Source organism: Girardinichthys multiradiatus, chromosome 6, assembly GCF_021462225.1.
Source record: "Girardinichthys multiradiatus isolate DD_20200921_A chromosome 6, DD_fGirMul_XY1, whole genome shotgun sequence".
Taxonomy (NCBI): Eukaryota; Metazoa; Chordata; class Actinopteri; order Cyprinodontiformes; family Goodeidae; genus Girardinichthys; species Girardinichthys multiradiatus.
In genome coordinates this window covers 33,163,707-33,189,123 of record NC_061799.1, presented here as the reverse complement: position 1 = coordinate 33,189,123, position 25,417 = coordinate 33,163,707, and the positions used below count along the sequence as shown (strand labels likewise).

Below are 25,417 nucleotides of genomic sequence, written 5' to 3'. Positions count from 1 at the left end.
GTGCTTGCCTCGTTTTGCTCTTTGGAGTTTTATCCAGACATTTGTATTCTCCTCACTCTCATGGAGAATTTGCTTTGTTGCACTAATTCTGTTGCTTCAAGCTCCAAACACCCTAACATTGAAGACTAGCTACTTTCAAATGTTAAAAGGCTCAAACAAACAGTATCAAGAGGGATTTATGAAAACAAGATGTTTGTTTTTTTATTTGGACGCATGAACATATTCAAGTCCAGCTTTTCAAGGGTGACAGCAGCCGGCGTTCAGCTGTGCTGTGTTGCATCTCCTCCCAGAGGCGCCTCCCTCTGGCAGCACCTCCAGTTATCTGGATGCTTTTTATTTATTTATGCCATAGTTTATTTATAAGGGACAGGCTAAAAAAAATTAACTAGAGAGAATTACCAATGCAGTGTCCAATGCATTTTACATGTGTCTACAACAATCAGGTGTAAAATCGAAGCCACTGATAGTTCAAGTGGAAAACATTGATCCTCTTGTAAAAGTTTGCAGAGATTCACCCCTTTGATTTTTTTTTTTCTGTCCCATTAAAACCACAAACTTTAAGGTGTTTTATTGGGATTTGGATACACAGAAAATTTGTATTTTCCAGGTTTGGAAAAGTATGGAAAAAGAAAATAAGAGTCTGGAAACATATTTGTTTTTCCAGACTTTATTTTCTACCATGTGTCTCTCCTTCCTTGCTCGTTTATGTCCTTTCTGTCTTCTGCCCGTATCCTTCCTTCCATGCTTGTATCCTACCACTCTCCTTTCTGTCCTTTATGTGTCCTTGCTCCATTCCTTCTGTCCTTGTCACGCTTCCCTCCATGTGTTATTCCCTTTTCCCCTTCTTTGGTCCAACCTTGTTTTATTTCCATCCATTCACCCAGTTTTTGGTTTTTCTATATTCCATATTTAAAACATGCCCACTGTAGAAATATCTGCCATAAATTCATAGTGATCTATAGTGTTGTATATTTTAAAATGAAGGACTGGGAACTCATGGAAATTATACAGGAACATTGTCTTCCTGAAATGAGTTTGCATTGTATTCTTAGGGCATGCAGAACATGGTATGTGTTGTTTTATTTGTTTTATCAGACGTAATTCTGCATTTTTATTCCTATTTTTGGGGGATTTCAGTGGCTTTATAACAACTCTGGTTATAACCGTTTGAAATGACGGCTTGGCATTCAGACAGTTGAAGAGCAAGGAGGAAGTGCACTTTATGCAGCTAAATGACTGAGAGAACATGCAAGGACAAAAATGAATGAAGGAAAAAAGCATAAGGGAAGAACTGCAGAACAAGAAAAGGGTAGACGGTACCCTGTAGCCACGTTTCTGCTCCTCACAGATAAAGGCGTACATCTTGTATTTCTCTTACTTTTTGTCACTATAATCTTGTCGCCCGCCCTCTTCTTGTCTTTCACTTTGTCATGCAGTGTGGATGGACTGTGTGAGCTCCTCAGCGTCCCCAGGGTGGTGGCGGGAGCTGTGGATACATAACAGGCGTCTCTACATGTTTGTTTGTCTGTCTGACACACAGCCTGCAGCTTATTTAAGCCATTTTTTGGGAGGTGGTGGAGCTAGCGGGGTCAGCGACGAGTCATAACAAATGCACCCCATGCTGCGCGTGGTGGATCTCAGAGGGGAGGCATGGCAGAGGAGGCCGCTGCATAGCCCACAGTCCAAGATAGCACGCTGAATGTACGCTGCTACCATTACACCTCTGTCTCAATCTCTCCCTGTCTGTCTCCTCTTTCTGTGCCATCTCTCATCACCCACTCCCTCTCTCTTGTTCACTTACTGTGCCTCAGATAAACACTTGGAAATCACACGCGCTCTCGCTTGTTCTGCGCCTGCGACCTAGACAAACATGTTCACTTGTAGAGGCTCAAAGGAGTTTCACAAAAGGCTTAAAAAAAACTGATGTTACACATACCCTCGTTCTAACAGATGCACACAAATAACCAAATACTCCTTCTACTTACTCAAAGCCAAAGCATCCATGCTTTATATTTGCTGCTCCCTGTGCTGTCTCTTGTCACCAGGATTTAACAGAAACTTATTAAATCTGTATCCAATATCTCATTTTCTCTGTCACTTTTCTCATGAAGTCAGTTTAGGTGCAGCTTTCACTATTCTTGAGCAACAATAGAGTAAGCACTTGAGTTAAATTAGCTGAAAATGAGTTCTGAGAGGCATGTAATGTGAAAAAGGGATTAAATGTGACTAACAAAGTGAAATAAATTACTGCTACTTCTCTTGGACTCGAGCTCTCAAATGCTCAAACAAAGCTTATTGACAGCTGGAGACTCCAGATCACCAGATAGGGTTTTGATAATGCTACAATATGGGACAAATCCCTGTTCATGGTTTCTGTGTCGATCAATTTCGTCATTGAAGAGGCTTGATGAGCTTCAATTTAGAGGGGAGTACGTCTGTAATTTTCATGAATTCCATTTATGTGCTTGGAAATGGTTCCTGTGATGGAGTAAGGACAACTAGGAATAAAAAAAGTCACGTCTAATCCATCCATCCATCATCTATACCTGCTTATATTTACAGGGTCGTGGGGATGGGGGTCGGTGTCTAACTCCAGCTGTGATTGCATAAGAGGCAGGGCGCTCCCTGACAGATCACCAGTCCATCACAGGGCAAAACAGAGATGCACACACACACACACACACTCATAAAGGCAATTTAAAACCAATTAACCTAACAGTCATGTGGAAGGAAGCCAGAGAATCTGTTGAAAATCCACGCATGCACTGGGGAAACATGAAAACTCCTTGCAGAAAGACCCAGGATTCGAACCCAGGACCTTCTTGGCAACAGTGCTGCCAACTGCTCCACCGTCGTTGCCTAATAATGACTGAAAAACTGTTAACTATGCAAACATGATTGCAGACAAATGATGTGAATCTGAGAGTTTTGTTTTTGCAGAAATAATACAAAAGTATTCATACCACTTGAACTATTTCACATTTTGTCGCATTACAACCGCAAACCTTAATGTATATTACGGGATTTTATGTGATACCCAACACAAAGCAGCGAGAAGAAAGTTATTGTCATCTATATGAGTGAGCAGAAAGAACATGCTACAGATGCATACACTGAAGCTTGTGGTTAATGTATCAAAATGTGGAAAAATTAGAATTGCTTACATACTTCTGCACGGCGCTGTTTTTATGCAATAAATGGAATTAAGCTACAGGGTTGTTTCAGATCACTGACGTTCACCGGGTTCAAAAGAGCGAAGCGAACACTTGTACAGTATTTAGATTAGTCATCATTACTTAAAGCGCAGTACTAGCGAGTAAAGGAGTTGGACCTTTCTGAACCCTTGTCCGCACTGTACAGCTGTTAGCTTTGAGAGCTAACCTGACGTCTCTCACTGTCTCTGACTCACTGTCAGCCTCACACATTCCTTCACAGCCCCATTCCTTCTTTGTGATGCTGCACTGTGAGGCCAGGAACATTATTAGCTGCGTGACTGAGCTTTTATCAGATATTAGGGCTGTTCAAATGGATGATCCCACTACACGGCCGTGACAAACAGACAAAAAGCCCTCTCTTTTTGTTTCGTCCTCTTCCTTCTCCTCCCCTCTCTGAAAGCACAGCTGCACTTATTTGTTACTGCAGCAAAAAAAGGGGACATTTTCCCAGGATTCCCTGCAGGGCTGTGTCCCTAAGCCTCCTTCTGCGTCCTCCCCAAAGAACAGGAAGCCTGGAGGTGTCGTCACACAGGCGGCATCCCGTAGCGGCTCCGTTTTCCCTTTGCTCTTGGATAATAGGTTCCTCCCACAGGCGCTTGGAGCAGGAGTGAACTCGCCTCATGGTGGGTGTGTGTGTGTGTGTGTGTGTGTGTGTATTTGCATGTGAGAAAGGCAAAGATACATGAAAGACGCTGCTGCAATCTACTGCCGTTATGTGAAAATGTGAATCTTTTCACTTTCCTGGTTGAGCAATCTACTGTCTGTGCCTAATATCAGCGCACGCCGGTTTGCACGTACACGATTGAGACATGCTGCAACACGCACACTTCCATAATGTGAATTTTTCCGGCAGTTGCCCAAGAGTAAGAGAGATAACAAAACTATATGACAGAGCACAGGACTCTGAGCTCATCTCAGCTTATCTTTCCAATTAATATCAGCCTGTGTGCCAAAGAGTGGGCTGCTGCGCGGCTAATGATGCGGATTACTGCTGCCTGCTGCCCTGCCCCTCCCACCGCACGCTGGGAGCCCATTTCCCTCCGAGGTCTGTGATCTGTCACCCAATACCCTCTGCACACCCCACACCTTTTCCCTTTACCTGCACATCCTATGAACATTCAATAGGTGGCATGCAGAGCTCCAATAACAGATGCAACACACACTTCCCTCTTTCTCGTCTGTCAGCTTGTTCTCCTCAGTTATTCTCTCTGTTCATCACACTTTTTTTCCCCTTTTTAACACCATACTGCATCACTTTGTCTGCTCGCTCCTGAAACACTCACACACACCTACATGCCTCCCCGCCAGCCCTCCCCCCATATCATAATTTGGAGACGTTAAGTGGAAGGATGTCTCATTTACAACCAAGGTGGAAACGCACCCTCACCGTCACCTCTCTCTTCCTCCTCTTCCTCCGTCACGGTGTGATCACTAATGAAGAAGAGATGATTCCTCGTCGGTGCCCCCATTTATCTCAGTGAACCAAGGGACGCACGCTGTCATCCCCACCTCTCTGTCTTTACCCCTCATACCCTCTTTTCTCAAACCTGCTGTCATGAAGCATCTGAGTTTATTCAAACAGAAATGCTTTTATATGAAGGAATTGTCTAGTTGGATTGTTACAGGAAATAGTACCATTTGGGTTTTATTTACAACATTTTAACTTGTCTTGTGTGACCTATTACAATGTTAATAAAAGTGTTAATGTGTCTGCATTGCAGTAGATTAGCATATCAGTGAAAAGATCAGTTAGTTCAGTGACTGAGGTTAAAAGGTGAAACTCATATATAGATTTATTCCACACACAGTGATATATTAGTAGTAGTAATTTTAATGATTATGGCTAAAAGCTAATTACACCCTCCACAATACTTAAGAAGCAGGCTGTGTCAAAGAGTGCTGCAGTCCAGCATATTAGTTTAGTGGAAGGAAAAACTGTGGTAGAAAATTCAGCTTCTTAGAACATTTTAATATTACATAAGACTCGGGCTGCATTATATTAAGAAAAGATTAAAAAGCAATATTGTTGGTAAATAATGCAATTTATTTTCCATGTTCACAATGTGCCCATCCCTCTTCATGAGCTTTAGCATCTTTAGCATCACTACAATCTAGATAATATCTGGAATCAAAGGGCTTGAATTCAGAGTCAAGGCAGATGATCTCAAACAGTCTTTTGCAATATTAAACATATTGATTTTGTGATTATGACTGATTCAATATATTGTGCAGGTCTACATAAAGATCAATAAAGAAAAAAAGAAAATGGGAACGACTGCTGACTTATTAGTTGTCCAGCAGATAGTCATTAGACATACATTAGACCATGAAGGGCAGTCATAAAGGATCACTGCTAAATAGGCTGGCCTTTAATAGTGCTGTGTCCAAGCTAGGAATGGAAAGTTGGGTGGAAGGAAAAAGTGTGGCAGAAAAGGATTCTCAAGCAACAACAATGACTGAAGCCTTGGGAGAATTGTGAAGCAAAGCCATTCAGTAGTTTGGAGGAGATTCACAAGGAGTCAGAGCTTTAAGAGCCACCTCACATTGACATATCAAGGACATGGGCTACAACTATTGCATTCCTTGTTTAATCTACTCCTGAACAACTCCTTCTCAGTTGGTCGGCATTTCTGTATTAAAAATATTTCTAATTGGTATTTTGTAAGATTGTAAGTTTCTTATTAACTGAATTCAGGGCTTTTTTTAGTTCCAACCATAATCATCAAAATGAAATAAACACTTTCTGTATGTAGTGAATCCATATAATAGAGCATTTTTACTGAGATGTATTAATTATACTCCATTTTCATTTATATCTTAAATAATTGAGCGGCACCGGTATTAAATAATACGACCATCTGCCCTGATCATGGATACATTTAATCTTCTGCTTACTTTTGAACATTTGTTTTTGAAGTAAAAACTGTTTGTTTTCCCTCACAGATTACTTTTTCCGCCAGCCCATACTCTGACCCAATTCAGATCACAACAAACATGGCCCAAGGGATGGATCAGCCTGAAATGCTGTGGGTTATGGGTCCCGTGCTGGCAGTGGTCGTCATCATCATCATCGTCATCGCCATCCTTTTGTTCAAAAAGTAAGTTATGTTTGGCTTCCACTCCTCTGTTTCCTTTAGGTTACACTGCGAGGCCATCAGTGATTGTAGGTTTATTTTGGTTGCATCAGTAATGGTCATTAAAAAAAACCATGAACTGGGGCTGCTCACAAATCAAACCATAACGTCCAATTTCTCAAACTGTAGTATTCAACACACACACAGAGAGAAACAGAGAGAGAGGGACCAGAAAAGGATTGATTTGTGTCTCAGACAAAGAGATTTTGGCCCGCTTGGCAGTTGTCAACAACGCTATGTTAAGTGTCAGATGAATTGGCAGCTGACATACCTGCTTTAATAAAATCGCAGCCCGGCTGTCAAATGCGCTTAGGGTGGGAGTAAAAAATTTCTTTTGGCAAAACCATTGGTCATTTCAGAAAAAGAAACAGAAGGCAGCAGCAAAGGGCTTAGCTAAAAGCTCAGTCAATATCTCTTTAAAGCGCTTGAGCTGCCCCTGTGCAGTACGCCATGATTATAAACAGGCCAGCAAGGTGTTTTGGAGAATCACTTAAATGGGGGAATTGGGCTTCTCTTACTGCCTGTGTTTTCTTTAGGCTTCTTCTTCCACCTTTTCAGTCTTTTGTGTTTGTAGAGGAATATACATTAAGGTTTGGTTACCTAGAAATCTGTTAGCTTGGATCTCTAGGAAGAGCTGTCATTTTGGTTTTTGTTTGGTGCCTTGCAGAAGTTTGAACAGCTTGAACCATTTCACACAAAGTGGTACATTATTGTGAAGTTGGAGGAGTGTGTTGTGAGTTAGTATTTAGCCTCCTTTACTCTAAACCCTCTAAATAAAATCCAATTACCTTCACAAGTCACAAAGATGGTAAATGGAGACCAGAAGTAATTTAATCTCAGTATAATACAGCTTGTTTGAGAATAAGATAATTTCTCTGAAGGCCACAGAGTGGTGGTGGCAGCGTCATGCTGTGGGGACACCTTTCTTTTAAAAGGGACAGGGAAGTTGGGTGGAGTTTATTTCAGGGCATCTGATGAGCTAATCTGGGATCCTTCTACTTCCAAATTATGCGTCACTGTGTTGCTCTAGCACATAAAACTCAGTAAAATATATTAGAGCTTGTTGTTGCAGGAGGACAAAACAAAGTTCAAGGTCATTAAATAGTTCTGTAAATCTGGTATTTATATTATAAACAAAATAAAAATGTACCCATTAGCATTACTGTTGTGTTAAGGCAAGTTATTGCCCTGCAACCGTGTCTCTGCTGAGGAATGTAATTAAAATAGTAATGTGGACATTCAGAAAGATATCATTTGAATGGGAATCTATTACCTGCAGCTCCTTATTTACCTCGCTTCCCTTCCTGCTGATTAAGTCCTACGCTCTACCTTGTCTTGGCAGCTCTATTACAGACTCTGCGTTTCGCATCATATCTGTTCCTCCGAGCTGCCATCGGCAGCAGCTGTCTCCGGCGGACTTAAAAAGCAGCCGGTTAATAATAGGCCTTGAGACAGCTTGCTGCTGAGTACCACATCCTCTTGTGTGGAAGTCCCTTTCTCCGTGTGGATACTGATTGACAGGAGGGACTGTGGGGAGGTGGCTGTGTGGCCTTTTCACTGTGGACTGGTGGTGAATGTGCATAGGAATAATCACACTGTAGAACTGGTTGTTATTGCTGCCTGCAGAGCCACAGAGACCAGCAGCAAACAGTGATGAGCCTGTTATGTACAGCTAGCTAGAACTGTTGTGCTCATTTTTTTTTCTCTGTGCTTTAAAATTGTTGTTGATATTTTAAGTTCATGAAGAGCTAATACACATTAACTCCTCCCCCTCTATCTTTTGTTTTTGCCCCTGCGAATGCAGCAAACAGGCAAGGTGGGTACTCCGTGTTGCATCATAACTTCATGCACCACCACTCAAGTTGTTCTTATTTGTGAGCTCAGGAGGGGTGCAGAGTTGGCTGCTTTAACACAAAAAGGGAACTTTAAACACGATTAAAAAGAAATCTAGCTGTTATTTTGTCCAACTGGGTCAGCTTTACACAATGCGACGTAAGAAGCAGCCGACTCTGCACCCCCTGACAGCTGAGGAACCCCCGGGTCACGTCCGTGTACCAGTGCATGTTCCACATCTAGTGCTAGTGTTCCTCCTCAGATTGTCCTGTCTGCCATGGTTTGTCTCCATGCTGTGTTTCATTATCCAGCCAGTGACAGTGTGCTCCTCCAAGATTGCCCCATCTGAATATGCCAAGGCATCACCTGCTGCTGAATTGGCCATTGTGAAGTAAATGCCAAACATGGGTGGGGGGGGATAGATGCCTCAGAAAGAAACGTCCCCATTTTTTAAGCTGACATTTTCCACTGAGACTCTTTCCTCCACTTTTAGCCTTTTTTTTTTTTGCTTCACTCTCTGCTTCCTGGTCTCAACAAAGGGCCCTGTTCTACCCTCATTAAGACTCCCCGGTGTTTCACACTCTGCATGTGCGTACTTGCTTTTTCACACGTCTTCACATTTTGTGAAGAGATGAATAACCTCACATGTTTTTTCTGACATGTTTACTTTAGAGAGGTACCAAAGCTTCATGCAGATTGGCATCTGGTTGGGTCAGAGGTTGCAGAGCGCTGCAAAAGGTTTCATACCTCTTGAACTTTTCCACATTCTGTCATGTTACAAGCCCAAAACTCAAGAAAACTACTTTAGCATTTTTTCTAAATAACTGTTTCATCCTTTTGTTTTCCGTTTTTAGGCCATTTAGTATGTGCTTTTTTAACGTTACATAAATGTGAAATTTAATCATAAAAATAAATTCAGTTTTACTTCATTCTAAATCTTAAAAATAGAAATAAAATATGGTTCTTCAATTTAACTATAAAACAAACACATTCATAGGTACACATACAATTTGACAAGAGTTATTTAGGTGTTGCGGATCTTTAGAAATTTAGTTCTGTGATGGACCAAAGCAAAAGTAGAGTATAAATGTGAAGTGGACACAAAAATGAGGAATGATTTCCTATAATTTTACCACAAATCAAAGTGCAGTGTTTTATTCAAACGCCTGATAGTCGTAAATAAAATCCAGTGGAGAGATCCACAGCTCATGTGGTAGAATAGTGACAACAGATATCAACCAAACTATTCAACTATTAGTCAAACACTCCACAATACCGGTCTTTAAAGAAGAGCAGCAGCGAGAAGGCCATAAGAAATCTTGTTTACCACAAGCCATGCTGATGAGACCAAAAGGAAACTTTTTGGCCTACATGCAAGACATCATGTCTAAAAACTAACCCTGCACATCACCCTGAACACATCATTACCACTTTGAAACATGGTGGTGGCAGCATCATGCTGTCAGGATGCTTTTCTTTAGTGGGAACAGGGAAGAAGGTCAGAGTTTATGGGATGAGGGGTGGAGCTAAGTAGAGGTAAATCCTGGAATAAAACTGATTGAGGCTGCTAATGACTCAAGACAGGTGGAGGTTCACCTACCAGCAGGACAAAGACGCTGAACATGCAGAAAGAGCTAAGATGGAATGGTTTAGATCAAAGCATATGTATATGTTAGAATGGCCTAGTCAAAGTCCAGACGAAAATCCAGTAAGATTCTGTGACAAGACTTGAAAGTTGTTCTTCACACCCGCTCCCCGTCTAGTCTGACTGAGTTTGAGCTATGTTTCTAAGGAGAATGAGGAAAATCTTAGTTTCTACATGTGCAAAGCTTGCAGAGACATAACCCAAAAGATTTGCAAGTGTCATTGAACGGTTCAATACAGTTTTGACTCGGGGGGCCTGCATAAGCATGCCTTTATTTTCAAATTTGCTTTTGTTAAATATGTTTTAAAAGCAATATACAATCTTTCTATCATACAAATCCCAATAAAATCCAATGAAGTTTGGGATTGCAAAGTGACAAAATGTCACAAAGGAGTTAACTCATATGAATACTTCTGCAAGGCAGTGTATATAAACTGTGTAGAGACCATTTCATAGATGCCAAACTCTCACCACCCACCCCCGCTCCCTCAGCCCTGCTCAGCCCCATCAGCGATCTCTGGGAAAAACTGGACACGGTCTGGCTCAGCTCTCGGCTGGAAAGGAAGAGATGCTTGTCAGAGATTAGCTGTCATGCCTCCAGCATTAGCTTAAGCCCCTGCAGCAAGAGATAACAGGTGGTGGTGAGGCCCCAGACCCAGCAGCTAAAGGGGGGGAACCACGTTAAGGCACCACCAACTTTGTGTATTCTCGCCATGACGTGCCTCGACAGAAGGCCCCGCTCCTTCTTAAAACCATGCTCGCCACTTGCAAATGGAGTGCAATGAGATGTGAAATTTCCACGGGGTGCCCTGATGCTTCTTTCTGCCCATTTCCATTTGCTGTCAGGAGGTTTGTGAGTCTGCAGCTGTACGTGTGAGTGAGTGTGTGTGTGTGCGCATCTGTTTGCCTGTATGTGTCAACAGATGCTGGCTGTCTGAATACAAGCAGGTTGCGTTTGCTGTTACTTTTCTCTGCCTGATGGACGGACCTATGGTCGGCTGAGCTAAGCCAGTCCAAGCAGTGCTGTTCTGTTCTGTTCTGTTCTGTTCTATTCTGCGGTGTGCTGGATGCAGCGAGGCCGGGCCTGGCAGCACAGGTGCTGCAGAACTGGTCTAATTATCCAGTGTTGTGCCACCCAGCTGATGAGCTAATTACAGCGGCCGCCTGTTTTCCTCTCATTCTGGGAAGCCAGTAAACACAATGTGTTGTTAGCACACACATAAGCAGCAGCAGCAGCACACATTCAAATCTGTGCAAACACATACCCATGGGCACATGTTTCCCACACAGCAGCTGTCACCGATCCAGCAACAAACGCCACCTAGCCCACTCCAGCAAAATTATGGTGCTTCTTCGAACACATTAAATTCAAGATTCCTTTCAAACTAAAGGGAAGAAGGCCCCTGGCCCCCACTGTCTCTTGAGTTTCCTGTCCTTAGAAGTAGCTTCGAGAGCCATTAATGCACCATTAACCTCATCTAGTGTGCAAATGAGTCAAAGTGTGTGTATATAGTAATTATTGATGTCATTTTAAATCATCCTGTCATGTCTGCTTTAAGTTTTCCTGCAAAACCAATGACTAAATTAAAGCTTTTATTTAATTATTTCAGACAAGACAATATGAGCAAAATGTATTCATTGCCTTATTGCCTCCTTTTGCTTCTCCAGAAAGCGGGCGTCACCGTTACCGAAAGATGAACACTCAGGCGGCGTGAAGGACTCGCTGTTGGCCAACTCCTCCGACCCTGTAGAGATGAGAAGACTCAACTACCAGACACCAGGTAATAAACTCCAACAATCCCATATATGTCTCTAGAGTTCAGTTTTAAACATTGATTTACATACACTGGTCTTCACACAGAGTGCCACGCAAAAGAAATCAAAACCTTTAACTTTTCTACATTCTGTTACATTTTAGCCACCAACTTCAATGTATTTTGCTGGGAGAGCCTAAGTAAGAAATAAAGGCAAATGACACATAGATTTCCAAAATGTTTTTACCCCACATTATTCTAATACCCCTAAATAAAGTTCATTGCACGGCACACCATTAGTTGTGCTCTCTACAAATCTGAGGCAGCAAGAAAGTTTTCTGTGAAAGTCATAAGAAGCCTTGTTTGCAGTTTGCTACAAGCCATGTATGGGGCACAGCAAACATGTGACTCATATATAAAACTAACACATCACTGCACATCAACCTGGAGACATTGTGAAACATGGAGGTGGCAGCATCATGCTGTGGGGATTATTTTCTTCAGAATTGCTAGGAAGGTGGGAATCATAAAGGAAAACTTGTTGGAGACCGGGGCGAAGTTTCACCTTCCAGCAAAACAGCGACCATAAATATACAGCGGAGCTACAATAGAATGACCCAGTCCAAGAACAGACCTAAATCCAAGTAAGATTTGGAGAGGCTTGAAATCCAAAGCTGGTGGAGAAACACCCCAAAAGACTAAAAAAACATTGAAAACCATGTTTCTTCTCTCTTTAACTAACTACTATTTTGGTTCGTCACAAAGATTTCCAATAAAACACATGGAAGTTTGTGGTTGCATGACATAATGCTAACTTATGCAAGGAACTGTAGTACTACTTGCCTGATTAATAAGTCCTTTATGTTGAAGTGGGGGGAAGGTGCATTCAACACCTGTGGTAGTGAGATGAAGTCCTTCATAAACTGTGAAAAAGTATATAATGTGGATATTCTCACGATTTCCTCCTTGTTTTCCTTTAAACTAAATTTTATAAGATCATTTAGTCTCACTGCTCTGATTTATCTGTTGATCATTTTTGGAGTTTTGCAGATGTTATTTGAACTTCACATGCCCCCCTTATTTTATTGTGTGTTTATTGAGTGTTCGCCTGTTAAATTGACAAATTTGGGGAGAAAAAGGAGAAAAGAAAAGTTATTTCCGTGAAACTGAGCTTAATACTTTGGCTATCATACCCAGCTGACAGTTTCAGTCGAGTCAGACTGAGGAGATTCAGATTCTGTCCACACACACACCAGTGAAGCGGGTGGATATGAGGAGGAAGGTGGGGGAGACTTCCATGAGGATGCCCGCCTCAGCATCAGCCTTCCTCCTATCTCCTCCTGATCTTCTTCCTCCTCCCCTGGTCCTCAGTCCTCCTCCCTCCATGAGCTCCTTTCATTCCCCCCAGCTGGTAATGAGTCCTGCTGCCTCTGATGTCAAGGTGAGCCGGGCCGAGGGAACAATGGAGCTGAGAGAAAATGTCAGCCCCTGGTGCACGCGACTGTGCGTGCATTGCTGTGTGTTTTCCCTGTCTGTGTGTGTGTGTATTTGTGTGTGTGCAGCCCCTTCTTGCAGGTTATTAAAGATCCCATTTGCAATACACACACACACAGAACCCTTTGAACCCCTGCAGTGGAATTAAGCAGTGCCGACTCTTTGAAAGAGCCCTGTTCTGCCATCCTCCCACTCCACCTCTCTTGGCTTTTGTCTTCCATTTCCCCCTGTAGGGTAATCTCTTTTCTTTTCCTCTCATTCTCTCCCCTCTCACTCTCTCTGTATGTCAACATTTATTTCCTTCTATTCCTCCCTCACCGCCTCTCCGCATTGCTTCAAGTGTGGTGATTATCGAAAACCACCGAGTCTCTGTCTAGATGGTGAAATCGTATGAGTCTTTGAGCCTGAGCCGGGCGAATATTGAACCGCCACATCCTTTATCCTCCTGCTCGTTCTCTCTTTAATTCGTCCCCAGCAGGTGAACATTCCTGCTCTGATTTTGATTGTTGTTGAACCATCGAATCAACATCAGCAGCAAGTTGCTTATTTCTGACAGATGTCTTTGCTCTTTTCGCCGCTGCAGTCGCAGAAGTTTGGTTTTATAAGTTACTGACATGTCCTATTATAAACAAACCTTGTTCAGATTTTACTTTTTAAAGCCTGATGAACGATTTACAGACAGCTTACAGTGGGACAGTAGTATCAGCAGAGTATTATTAATAAAAAACTTCAAACGGTTTACAGCGTTCCTACACATTTTTCATGGAAGGTTACCAGAGTTTTCCAGAACTCTGGTTTTTATATTCATAAAATATAAAACACTGAAAAATAAGGAAAGGATGTAGAACACAAGCAAGGAAGGATGCAAGGAAGGAATCAAGGAAGTTTGTAAGGAAGTAGGTAGGAAACAAATAAGGTTTAAAGGAAGTGAGGTAGGACACAATGACGAATGTAAGGAACAAAGGTAGGACAAAAATAAGAATGCAAGGAAGTGAGGTAGGCCACAAAGAAAGATGCAAGGAGGAAAGGTAGGATAAAGATGGATGTAAGGAAGGAAGGTAGGACATAAAGAAGGTTGCAAGGAAAGAAGATAGAACACAAAGAAGGATGCAAGGAAGCGAGGTAGGCCGTGAAGAAAGATGCAAAGAAGGATGTAAGGAAAGGAGGTAGGACAAAGGAATACAAATGGGGAAAATAGGACACAAAGTAGGAAAAGAAAATAAGGGAAGATTAAAATAAGTCGTCTTTGTCTTTTATTTGGATTAAAGTTTTATAGACAGAAACATTTGCTTTTAGGATGTTAATAAATGAGGAGGCTGTAATTGTGGCTTCTGAACATTTGCCATTTGATTGGTTTCTGCAGAGTGGTGTTTGCAACTGAAAGGATTCATAATGATTTAAATTCGACCTGTGACCATATCATATGCAATAAAATCCTGACACAAAACAAGTGAGTAATAGTGAGCGAATGTATTTTTCTGGTTAGCCCTGAAATAAAAATGATTCACACCAGTTTAGATGTTAAAATGTGGTGGTGATCAGTGCGTGTTTTCAGCCTGAGGAGTAAAAATTTATTGTAAATGGAAGAACTGAGGGAGAGAGCAGAGAAACGGAGACGATAAATATCAGCTTATGAAATTACCTCTGTCATTTTGGTTAAAGTGTTCGACGCTTATGACCACAATTTGCAAAAGGACAAACACAACCAACTGAGTCTTTTTTAGAAAGGTACAGTTTCTGTTAAAACTCAGGCATTTCTGAGGACATTTCTTTTAATGAGGCCTTTTAAGATGTTTTCGAGGTCATATAATAAAACAAATTAGCCTGACTTTTTATTATTTTTTGCCCTCCTTTTTTTTCCAGCTTTCAAGCAGTTTCCAACTCGCAGCTGCTTCATTCATGTTAGTCTGACTCCGAACAGTCTTGTGCCCATTTATATTTTAAATTCAAATGCAATATTAATGTTGTTTCCTGACTGGTATGTTAAAACAATAAGGGAAATATGACTTTTTATAATTGAAACATACAACATATTGCAAGTGTACTTTATTGTTATTTAATGTGGTAAACCAACACAAAGGGGAGGATAATTGTGAAACAGAAGCAAAAAGATTCATGATTTTCCCATTTGTCATGCTGCTGACAGTAGTGGTAGCATCATGCCGAGGGAATGCTTACTTTAGCAGGGACAGGGAGGCAGATAAGGGCTGATGGAAAGTTAGATGGAGGTCATTCCTGGAAGAAAGCCTGACATAGGGAGCGAAAGAGTTGAGACAGGGGTGGAGGTTCACCTTCCGGAAGGACAATGAGGGCGAAGATACAGACAAAGGTGAAATTAAATGGTTTAGACCTAAGTCCAGACCTAATTATATTGATCATCAAGACTTGGAAAATTGGGGTTCCAAAATGCTCTCCATCCTATCTGCCTGATATTTTGCAAAGAAGATTGAGCAAACAGTTCAGTCTCCAGATGTGCAAAGCTGGTAGACACACACCAAAGTAGACCTGCAGCTGGAACTGCAGCAAAATGTGTTTCTAGAAAGTACGGACCTTCCACTTCACAATTATGCTCTAGTTTGTGTCGGTCCATCATATAAAATCCATTTTAAGTATGTTTAGGTTTGTGGTTGTAACGTCACAAGCTGTGGAAATAAATATTTGAGTATTACCACTTAATCATTAGTGAAGAACCTTATAGATGCTGTCACTGGAGGGTTTCTGTAGGTTGAGCTCAGTTTCGCTGTCATTCATCTCTCCAAATTGCACTAGTGGAATTGCCCAGAGAGGGTAAACACCATCTGCTACTCAAAGTTAACTAGCTCCAAAGGTTATCTTTAGATACTGTTTGGCCTGAGTGTGATCCTGAGTGTTCTTCTTCCTCCTCGCTTTTACTCTCCTCTCTCAACAGGTCCCAGCTCTCATCGCTGCCCCAACACTCCAAGTTAGTCTGTTTTCTCACCTACTGCATACTTCCCACACATGCAGTTTTTTCTTCTTCACTTGCTCACTCATGAACCTATTCCCCCGTTGCAATCCTGACAGACATCACAAGCATGCAAGCTTGTTGCCTCTGGCACTCCAAGGATGCGCCAATGGCCTTCCACTGGCTGTGAACTTTCCCACAACGCCTTTTATGATGAAGTAGCAGAGGCCTACATGGTTTCATGGATAGTTGAGCAGTGCGGATAGTTGCACTTGTTGTACATTAGCGTTGTTACCAATGGCTTCACCCTCGATTTAACCAAAAACGTAGCCATAAAAGTCCCGAACAAACACGTGCACACTGATGGTAATATGCTCGCTGGCCCCTCTGTGAGATAAGATTAAATTTCCGTAATTGGTCAGGCCTCATCTTGTTAAGTGGCCATCAGCCATTGGCATTAATGCAATAAAAAGCTCACAAAGGTATGTCACTTAAAAGCCTGACCCTTGACCCCACAGATACATTCAGCTTAAGACCCTTTTTAAGTGTCCGCACTTCAAGGCTGTGCACTGTGTCAGGTTAACAATGATCCATGGTTTAGCCTTACAGGCTCTCCATGTATTGTACACATTTAAATTTGTATAGATGATGTACAGAGCGCCAGTTTACATTCGCCTATCATCAGCATGATGAATGTCATATATATTTAAGGCTTTTAAACTGTTCTTTTTTCTGGATGGTCTGATAATTTGACAAACATCTTTTAATTTGAGGATTTTCTTTAATCCACAAATTACACAAAAGGGCTCAAACGTGTACATATACTCTCCCTATAGTTTGCCAAATGTCCCTTAGCAAGTTGAACTTTTATGCCTAGTTAATACATTTCATTCCAAAATCTTCATTAGGCTGATACAATAATTGTCAGAAAATTATGATTTTTAAGATATTGAGCTTTTAATTAGATGCTTTTAAGAAAAGAAAACAAAAATAGTATTACAATTTATATAGCAGGCTTTTTACTCGATACAGCAGGTGTTTTAGGGAATTACTACTGTTGTTATCCACATGTTAAACAGTCAAGTATGTTAGTCCTGTTCATAAATATTTAACACATACCATTGATCATATTAGAAGCCCTTTGCTGCCGTCTAGTGGTCATAGTCATGCCAAATTATGCCCAATGTAGCCAATTTACATACGAAATACCTATATTTATATCTGTTGTACTGTAGGTACTTTTTTGAACTTCTACCCAATTTAGAATCTAGTTGACAGCAAAATATACATATAAATATATAAATATTTTATATAACTGTAGGTTTAGGTAGCAAGTGGTGGGTAAGGGGTAGAGCTTTCAGAAATACGTGTATCAAAAATGATTTATTTAGCATTATAACGTTAAGTACAGACTTATGCATCCAATTCTTGTTTTTAACATTCATTGAAGTTGCACAATCATCCTTTAAAAAAGAGATGTTCAAATCCATTAGTAAAAGCCCAAAATAATAAAATTCATGAGTGCATGTAAATGTAAGACCTGAACTGTGAGTTCCTAGCCGTCTGCTTTAAGTGCCTCTCCAAGTTCAGAAGCACAAGGGTAAATTTGTGTCGGTAGATTAGCAATAAATCATCCAATAACCCAACCATGAGGAAGCTAGAGAGCAGCAGGGGGGTTGTTTGAAATTAATACAGGCCAAGCGCTGGAGGGGGGACCAGAAGAGAGACTATTGTGGGGAAAGGAATTTTCAAGAAATGAGTTTTGGCTGGTGACCAGTCAGTTTTTTCCCTTCTCATGGTATGGAGTGACAGTGTGACTGATCTGTAGAGACTTGTGAGTTCCTGCTCCATCTCCACCTCTACCACAAGCTGAGTTCTTCAGAATCGGTCAGAGAGATGTCTGCTTCCTCTAAGAACCATGCTCACCCACTCCACTCATGTGCATCTCAGTGCCAGTCCCACTTCTGTCTCGCTCGTTTGGCATGACGACGTCACAGAAATGTCACAAACCTGTATTCCTGTCTCTCCTCATGCGTTGTTGAAGAACACTGCACTCTCATCACCGCCATAGCCACCTCATGGCCCCACCGGCCGCCTCACACACCCCGTGGTCCAACCGTTGTTTCTGTGAGTGCATGTTTGATGCAGAAACCATGTCTCACTCTTTCTTTCTCTGTTCCTTCCTCCAGGAATGAGGGAGCACCCACCAATTCCCGTCATTGACCTGGCTGACCACATAGAGCGACTTAAGGCCAACGACGGCCTCCGCTTTTCCCAGGAGTATGAGGTAAGCACAAAGCTTTACTGATTCCTCCTCTTTCAAGAATATAATGGGTTTCTTATCATTGTGTCAGGGAGGGACCTTTTTTCCTTTTTGATCTCATATGCATGTATACTAATGGGTTAAGGTGAGACTTCTTTCATAGACATTCTTCAGTCATTTTCACAACTCTTACCAAACCCACTAGGAAACCAACACTTACATTAAATGCTGTGAGATGATTTTTCACAAAGCTAGCAGGTGGCAAGTCGCTTAAGCAATCTATGTTCGTCTTGCTGCTTCCCAGAAGAATGGGTTTTTTTGGGAGGGGGAGGGGTTGTTCAGGAGGTCTCCCCAATGCAACTCAGTGAGGGATTATCTGTTGTCAGTGTTCTTCTTTACCAGAAAGAATAAAAAAAGACTCAGGAGGCAAATTTGCATTTAAAGTGTTACATAGTTGGTTTGGAAGTCTGAGCAAGGCCAGATGAAGAAGAGAGACATCCTTGAATACAGAAAAACACGATTTGTCTTTTATTTATTTGCTCAGATTGTTGGATCTGTCTGGTCTGATCAGGGCTATTCAATTGATGGCTCCAACAATGCAGTTGGAAGGGTTGTGGATCTTGGCTTTTTATCTAGAAGGTCATGTTCTTCCCTATTTCACTGCTTGCGACCAGTGTTTTTAAGTCTAGAAATGTTGCACTGCAGTTTCATGTTTCTAGGAATAAAATACTATTTACAGCATGGCCACAATTATTGGCAGCCCTTAATAAAAAGCTTCAGAATAAATAAATGTTTTATTTAAAAACTCAGGTAAAATCTAGCCTTTAATTTGGGTATATTTGTTCTGTGGGGAGGAAAAGCCATACTTATACCCCCGTCACCCTGTTACCATGCATTTAAAAATGCATAGTAACAGTGCATCATGCACTGCCCATGGAAATCACCAATACGAAATCCACCTTACCACTACTCAAATATTGCAGCAATGACCAAATATTTAACATGACTTTTTCTCATGCTATGCTGTGCAGTCACTCAGTCTTCGCTAATGAAGACCCACTCACCTCTGTGTGCTGGATGGATGAAACTAAAAGAGAAATAGACCAACTTTCTGAGTAAACCAGCTAATATTTATCTGACCGCTCAGGAGCACTCACTGAACTTTCATCGGCAGACGATCAGGTGATCCTCATAGATCCTGACGCAGCAGAACACTGTGAATTACACACCTTGATCCCCACTACACATTTTGATTCAGTTTATTTATATAGTGCCAATTCACAACACATATCGTCTCAATGCAGTTTACAAAACAAGTCGATTCAATCCAACCATACAGACAGATTCCTAGTCAAGTACATGCATACATTTGAAACTGATCCTAGTTATCAAGCAATGCAGTCAAGTCACATGCACAAATTAAACTGGGGACACATCAACAGCAACACAGATACTTCAAAGATGTGACAGAGCTTGATGCTATACAAAACCCACTTAATTTTCTCACATTTCTCAAAACGCTAACATGCAACTGCATGACAGCAGCCTAAGAAAAATATTTTTCTAACAAAACACCTGCTGCCACTGCTGTTGAAACATTTGTCTTGCTCACAGTTGGTTTGTTTTTTGTTGATAATGTTTTTTAGGAAGGTCCATAACTCAGCGTTTACTTATGGTATAAATAGTAAAACATCAGCCTCACTTCTCCTGCAGGAAAGGTTTTTCCTGCATGTTGGTTTGAATAAAGTAGTAGTAGTAGTGTGAAGCTGTTAAACATGCCGTCACAAAGATTAAATAAGAAAATAATTTGTCAAGTGCCCCAAATGAGCCAAAAATCAACAATTGAAACTAATGAATCTTATTAGGTTGACTTGTGCAGCTGAACAATGAAGATTTTCTGAATGTGGACAGAAATAGTTTTTCTTACAGTGTGTAGTTTCACGTCACTGTAAATAAGGTGTCTGCCAGCCATAACTTAGAAACTTCTTCTTGCCTGAAAACATGCAAACAGGAAGGAAAAAGGCTAATGACTAATTATCATCCAGTACATGCAGTGTAGCCAAATGTCTTGGCATCGCTGGTGAAGATGTGTAAAAAGACCTAAAATCGATTTATCTTTTATTCCAGTAACATAAAATTGTAAGGACGAATCCAAGCTTTAATATGAACTTATTTATTCAATGGCCAAACAAATACTCCCATAAGATATAATTGTTGAAAACTAAATCACCAATCCATTTAAAATTAGTGCGACTGAAGCATGTTTTAAAATTTACACTTTCGTTCTTTAGGTATTTTCTAACCTACTATCACAAATGTAAATATGAGTTGTTTGCTGCAACTGTAGGTCTCTTTGACCTCAGGCACTCCAGGAGGATTTGGAATAAAACAAATGTGGTAAAGCACCTCATGCCTAGTGTTTGTGAAGTATGGTGGAGGATCTGTCATGGTGTGGGCCCCTGGAACTTCGTGAGAGTGCATGAACTCTTTGAAACAGCAGGACATTTTCATAAATCTGGTGAACTCTGCCATAAAAATGAATATGGATCATCATTTGGTCTTTCTTCAGGATAATGATCATCTTGGTGCCCAGACCTAAAACCCGTAGAAAACTTGTGGGTCGAGCTGAAAGGAGAACTCTGTAACCTCTATCTGTGTACTCCAACCTTAGATTAGGTGCTGTTCTATCGGCAAAAAGTTGTACAAAGTATTTACAGCAGGGTACCAATAAACAATAATTTCTAAACAAGGAATGTTCCAGAACTAAATAAATGTTCTTAAATAAAAGACTGGATTTTTATTTTAACTTCCGAACCGTAGTGATTCTTATACTACAATTTCTGCTTTATTCATTTAACCACTGAAACTGATTTTGTCTAATGCAGACACTGGTCACTTGGTAGTTATAGATGGTGGTGCATTTGAATTATGGTGGAATTTCAACTTGTCTATGTAGCGCCAATTAACAAAAAAACTGTCATCTCAAAGCACTTTACAAGAAAAACATCCAATAATATAAAATCCAGTTAGGTTCAAATTTAATGCGTTCCAATGTAATTATTATAGCATCAACTAGTAGTCCCAAAAGTTGTGGTTGGGATTCAGCAAGTGTGGGTCTTCAGACCCTCTTCAGAAATTATCATAAATTACAATAATTATAATATTAAAGCATTTTTATGCCATAAATGTATAAAATATAAATAAAATAAAAAACAGCACTTTAAAATTAATAGAAGTACCATATTGGCCAGATATTGGCTATGGATGCTGTTTGTGCAGTCGTCACTTACTTGACTTTGTAAAGATGATTGTGTATTTCAACCAGGAGTTGGGGCCATGAGTCTCTTTTAAGTGTCAGAAGCTGAAAGGCTTGAGAACCACTGGGATAAACATTTCTACCAGTTAACACCATTGAGCATAAACCAAAACCTAAATGGGTTCATGTAAATAATGTGTGACAAAGTATGCAAAGATCGTCATTTAAAACCAAGTCAATTTCTGATTCTAAATCACATTCTTACTGTGAAATTGACAGCCAGTGAGGGAGATCATTAGGCACCGGTAAACCGTTGCACTTAATTAACTGGGTTTATATGTGTTGCCTCTCCAGCCCGTCGCCCTCCCGGCCGGTTGAGTTTGTTTAAATGAACCTAACCACAGAAAGTAGCTTAAATGACGGCGAGCAATCAGCCCGACTCTGTTCACCTCCCTGCAAAAAGTCCTTCTGAGTATAGGAAGACCCCCTCCGTCGCCTGGCAGATGGCCCTTTGTCTCTTTGCCAGCCGAGGTGCCGTGGCCGAACTTAGGCACTTTGTCACAGTCACGTTCACCATCTGCGCCCTTCGTGGCGTACCCTGAGGCGCAAAATTTATAGAGGCTTCGCCAATTCCTCTCCCCAACACTAGACAGCCTGACACTTTGTTTCTGCAGCGTCGACTCCAGTCCGCAACATGCTGAGCAATCAACACACTGGGTAATGAGCAAAATTTGTCAATCAGGCATGGTGCAAGTCCCCAGACAGTCTTTTCTTTATATTGCCAAGAGGAACGTCACGCCGCAGTCGTCATAGAGCCATCATTGAGATCGTTTGAAAGTATTTTCAGTTTTTTACTGGGAGCACCTTAGGCATTTGCTCCTCACCTCTTTACCTAACTTGTTCGTTAGTTGTCAACCCCTCTTGTGTGCCTGGCTGTCTTCACTAAGCTCTCAAATGAATGTGACACATTTTGACAGCAAATGAAATCTTTTTCTTCATGGTGCCAAGCCCAGGCACAAATTGCCAATGCTGAGCTCATCAGCAGCAACGGGTCTCAACCCCCACCACTCACATGGCTGAGCAATTTCTAGATGTGATGAAGGACTTGTTGCGTACGAGCTTTCCATATTTTTATTTGTCGGCATATATGTTTCTTTCTCTGGGAGCGAACCCTTCAAAAAGATTTGGAGCAGTTTCAAACCAACAGATTTTGCAACTGCTATTTGCAGAGAGAACCTGACTACCTGTTTCATGAACCTTTGATTTGCAAAATAGCCGAAAGTACAGGTGCGTCTCCAAAAAATCAGAATCACAGAAAAGTACATACAGTTCTGTATTTTAATTAAAAAAGTGAAATTTGTGTATTATATAGATTTTTTTTTAAACAAAGAGTGATATATTTCAAGAGTTTATGTCAGTTAATGTGTATGATTATGGCTTAGAACTATTGAAAAACCCAAAATTCAAGGCCAGTAAAAAATGTTTTTAATGGGAAATACTCCTGGCTGGATGTTCACCCTGCGTGCTGTATGCTAGCAAATTGAAATACTGAGTGAAAAGAAATAGGTGCATAACAAACAGGGATTGCTGCAGCCATGAATGAATTGTGGATTGTGAAGCAAAGCACGAATAGTCGAAATCGGAGAGCTGAGGTTTCAATTTCAGCTTCTTCTCCATGGTGATTTGCCCTTGGGCAAGGCACCCCAGGTTTGTGAGTGTAGCTGAATGAATGAGACTCTGAGTGGTCATTACAACTAGAAGAGTGTTATACAAGTTCAGTTTGTTTAACACTGAAGAGTTTCGTGAGCATGGATTGCAGCTGTAGTTGGTGCTTCAAGAGCCACCGCACACAAACATATCATAGACATCTGTTCCTTGTGTCAAGCCACTCCTGAACCAGAGACATCAGCAGAGTCTTGCTTGGGCTAAAGAAAAAAGGAATCCAGTTATCCCAGGTGCTTTTGCACTGTTTTGTAATACAGTTTTTCCTTCCACTTAACTTTTCATGAATATGTTTGCTGCCTGCTTATTCAGCTATCACCTTTTGTGGCTTATCCTGTCTCTCAAAGGTGTCAGAGACACCTTCCTGGCGATAATATGGTCATAGTATAACAATAGTGTTAAAAATCCCTTTTTAATCGTCTTTTGCAATATGCTAATTTTCTGGGTAGCTACAATAAAGATAAGTTATTTTCTCTTTATTGGGGTAGCAGTTTCTGAACCGCTACCCCTCCTTGAACCGCCACCTTAATGTGGTGGAGGGGTTTGAGTGCCCGAATGATCCTAAAGGCTATGTTGTCTGGGGCTTAAATGCTCCTGGTAGGGTCTCCCATGGCAAACAGGCTCTAGGTGACAGGTCAGACAAAGAGCGGTTCAAGACCCCCTCATGAGGACTACATGATCGAGGCACGTGACATCACCCGGTATGGCGGAGCCGGGGTCCAACCCTGGAGCCAGGCCTGGGGTCGGGATCCGTCAGAGAGCGCCTGGTGGCTGGGTTGCTCCTCGCGGGACCCGGCCGGGCCAAGCCCATAGGAGAGATGCGAGGCTGTCCCCCAGTGGGCCCACCACCTGCAGGGGGAACTGTGAGGGACCGGTGCAAAGAGGGTTGGGCGGCAGACGAAGATGGAGACCTCGGCGGCCCGATCCCCGGATGCTTAGGCTGGCTCTAGGGACGTGGAATGTCACCTCACTGGGGGGGAAGGAGCCTGAGCTTGTGCGGGAGGTCGAGAGATATTGACTAGAAATAGTCAGGCTCGCCTCCACGCACAGTGTGGGCTCTGGAACCCATCTCCTCGAGAGGGGCTGGACTCTCTTCTACTCTGGAGTGGCCCACGGGGAGAGGCGGCGGGCTGGGGTGGGTTTGCTTGTTGCCCCCCAGCTCAGCCGTCTAGTGTTGGGGTTTACCCCAGTGGATGAGAGGGTCGCATCTCTGCGCCTTCAGGTTGGAGACAGGTCTCTGACTGTCATTTCGGCCTACTGGCCAGGTGGTAGTGCGGAGTACCTGGCCTTCTTGGCGTCCCTGTCGGGGGTGCTGGATAGTGCCCCTCCCGGGGACTCCATTATTCTGCTAGGGGTCGTCAACGCCCATGTGGGAAACGACAGGGACACCTGGAGAGGCGTGATCGGGAGGAATGGCCTCCCCGATCTGAATCCAAGTGGTGTTTCGTTATTGGACTTCTGTGCTAGTCACGTATGGTCCATAATGAACACAATGTTCAAGTATAAAGGTAACATCAGTGCACCTGCCACCTGGACGCCCTAGGCAGGAGGTCGATAATCGACTTTGTTGTTGTATCGTCAGATCTTCGGCCGCATGTTTTGGACACTCGGGTGAAGAGAGGGGCTTAGCTGTCCACTGATCACCACCTGGTGGTGAGTTGGATCCGTTGGAAGAGGAGAAAGCCAGACAGACTTGGCAGGCCCAAGCACATAGTGACGGTCTGCCGGGAATGTCTGGCAGAGCCCTCGGCCAGGGATGTATTAGACTCCCACCTCCGGGAGAGCTTTGACCAGATTCCGGGGGATGTTGGAGACATAGAGTCCGAGTGGACCAAGTTCTCCGCATCTATTGTTGATGCTGCGGCCGTAAGGTCTGAGGTGTCTGTCGTGGCGGCAATCCCCGAACCCCGTGGTGGACACCGGCAGTAAGGGACGCTGTCAAGCTGGAGGAGTCCTATCGGCTGTGGTTGGCTTGGGGGACTCCTGAGGAGGCTGACGGGTACTGTGAAGCCAAGCGTGCCACAGCCCAGGCTGTGGCAGAGGCAAAAACCCGGGCCTGGGAGGAGTTTGGTGAGGCCATGGAGAAGGACTACCGGTTAGCCTCGAAGCGATTCTGGCAAACCGTCAGGCGCCTCAGGGGTTAGACTCTTTCATCACCCAGGCTGAAGTCACTGAGGT

General features: G+C 42.3%; 1 protein-coding gene and 1 long non-coding RNA gene across 21 annotated transcripts in view; one reads left to right on the top strand and one right to left on the bottom strand.

Annotated features, from left to right (window-relative positions):
- The window catches only part of ptprfb (protein tyrosine phosphatase receptor type Fb), a 264,671-nt gene that overhangs the window by 210,569 nt on the left and 28,685 nt on the right, over positions 1-25,417 (top strand). For 10 of the 18 annotated variants that reach the window (XM_047368398.1, XM_047368400.1, XM_047368408.1 and 7 more), the window contains 5 exons: positions 6,159-6,313; positions 8,154-8,165; positions 11,496-11,608; positions 15,984-16,016; positions 18,188-18,285. In XM_047368398.1, coding sequence (XP_047224354.1) covers positions 6,159-6,313; positions 8,154-8,165; positions 11,496-11,608; positions 15,984-16,016; positions 18,188-18,285 — 411 coding nt within the window. The remainder of the gene's footprint in view (positions 1-6,158; positions 6,314-8,153; positions 8,166-11,495; positions 11,609-15,983; positions 16,017-18,187; positions 18,286-25,417) is intronic. The other 8 variants (XM_047368407.1, XM_047368415.1, XM_047368414.1 and 5 more) reach the window with 3 other exon arrangements.
- Positions 11,442-25,417, bottom strand: part of LOC124870028 — a 105,313-nt gene continuing 91,337 nt past the window's right edge. For 2 of the 3 annotated variants that reach the window (XR_007038706.1, XR_007038705.1), the window contains one exon: positions 11,442-11,572. This is a non-coding gene — a long non-coding RNA (uncharacterized LOC124870028). The remainder of the gene's footprint in view (positions 11,573-25,417) is intronic. The other variant, XR_007038707.1, reaches the window with a different exon arrangement.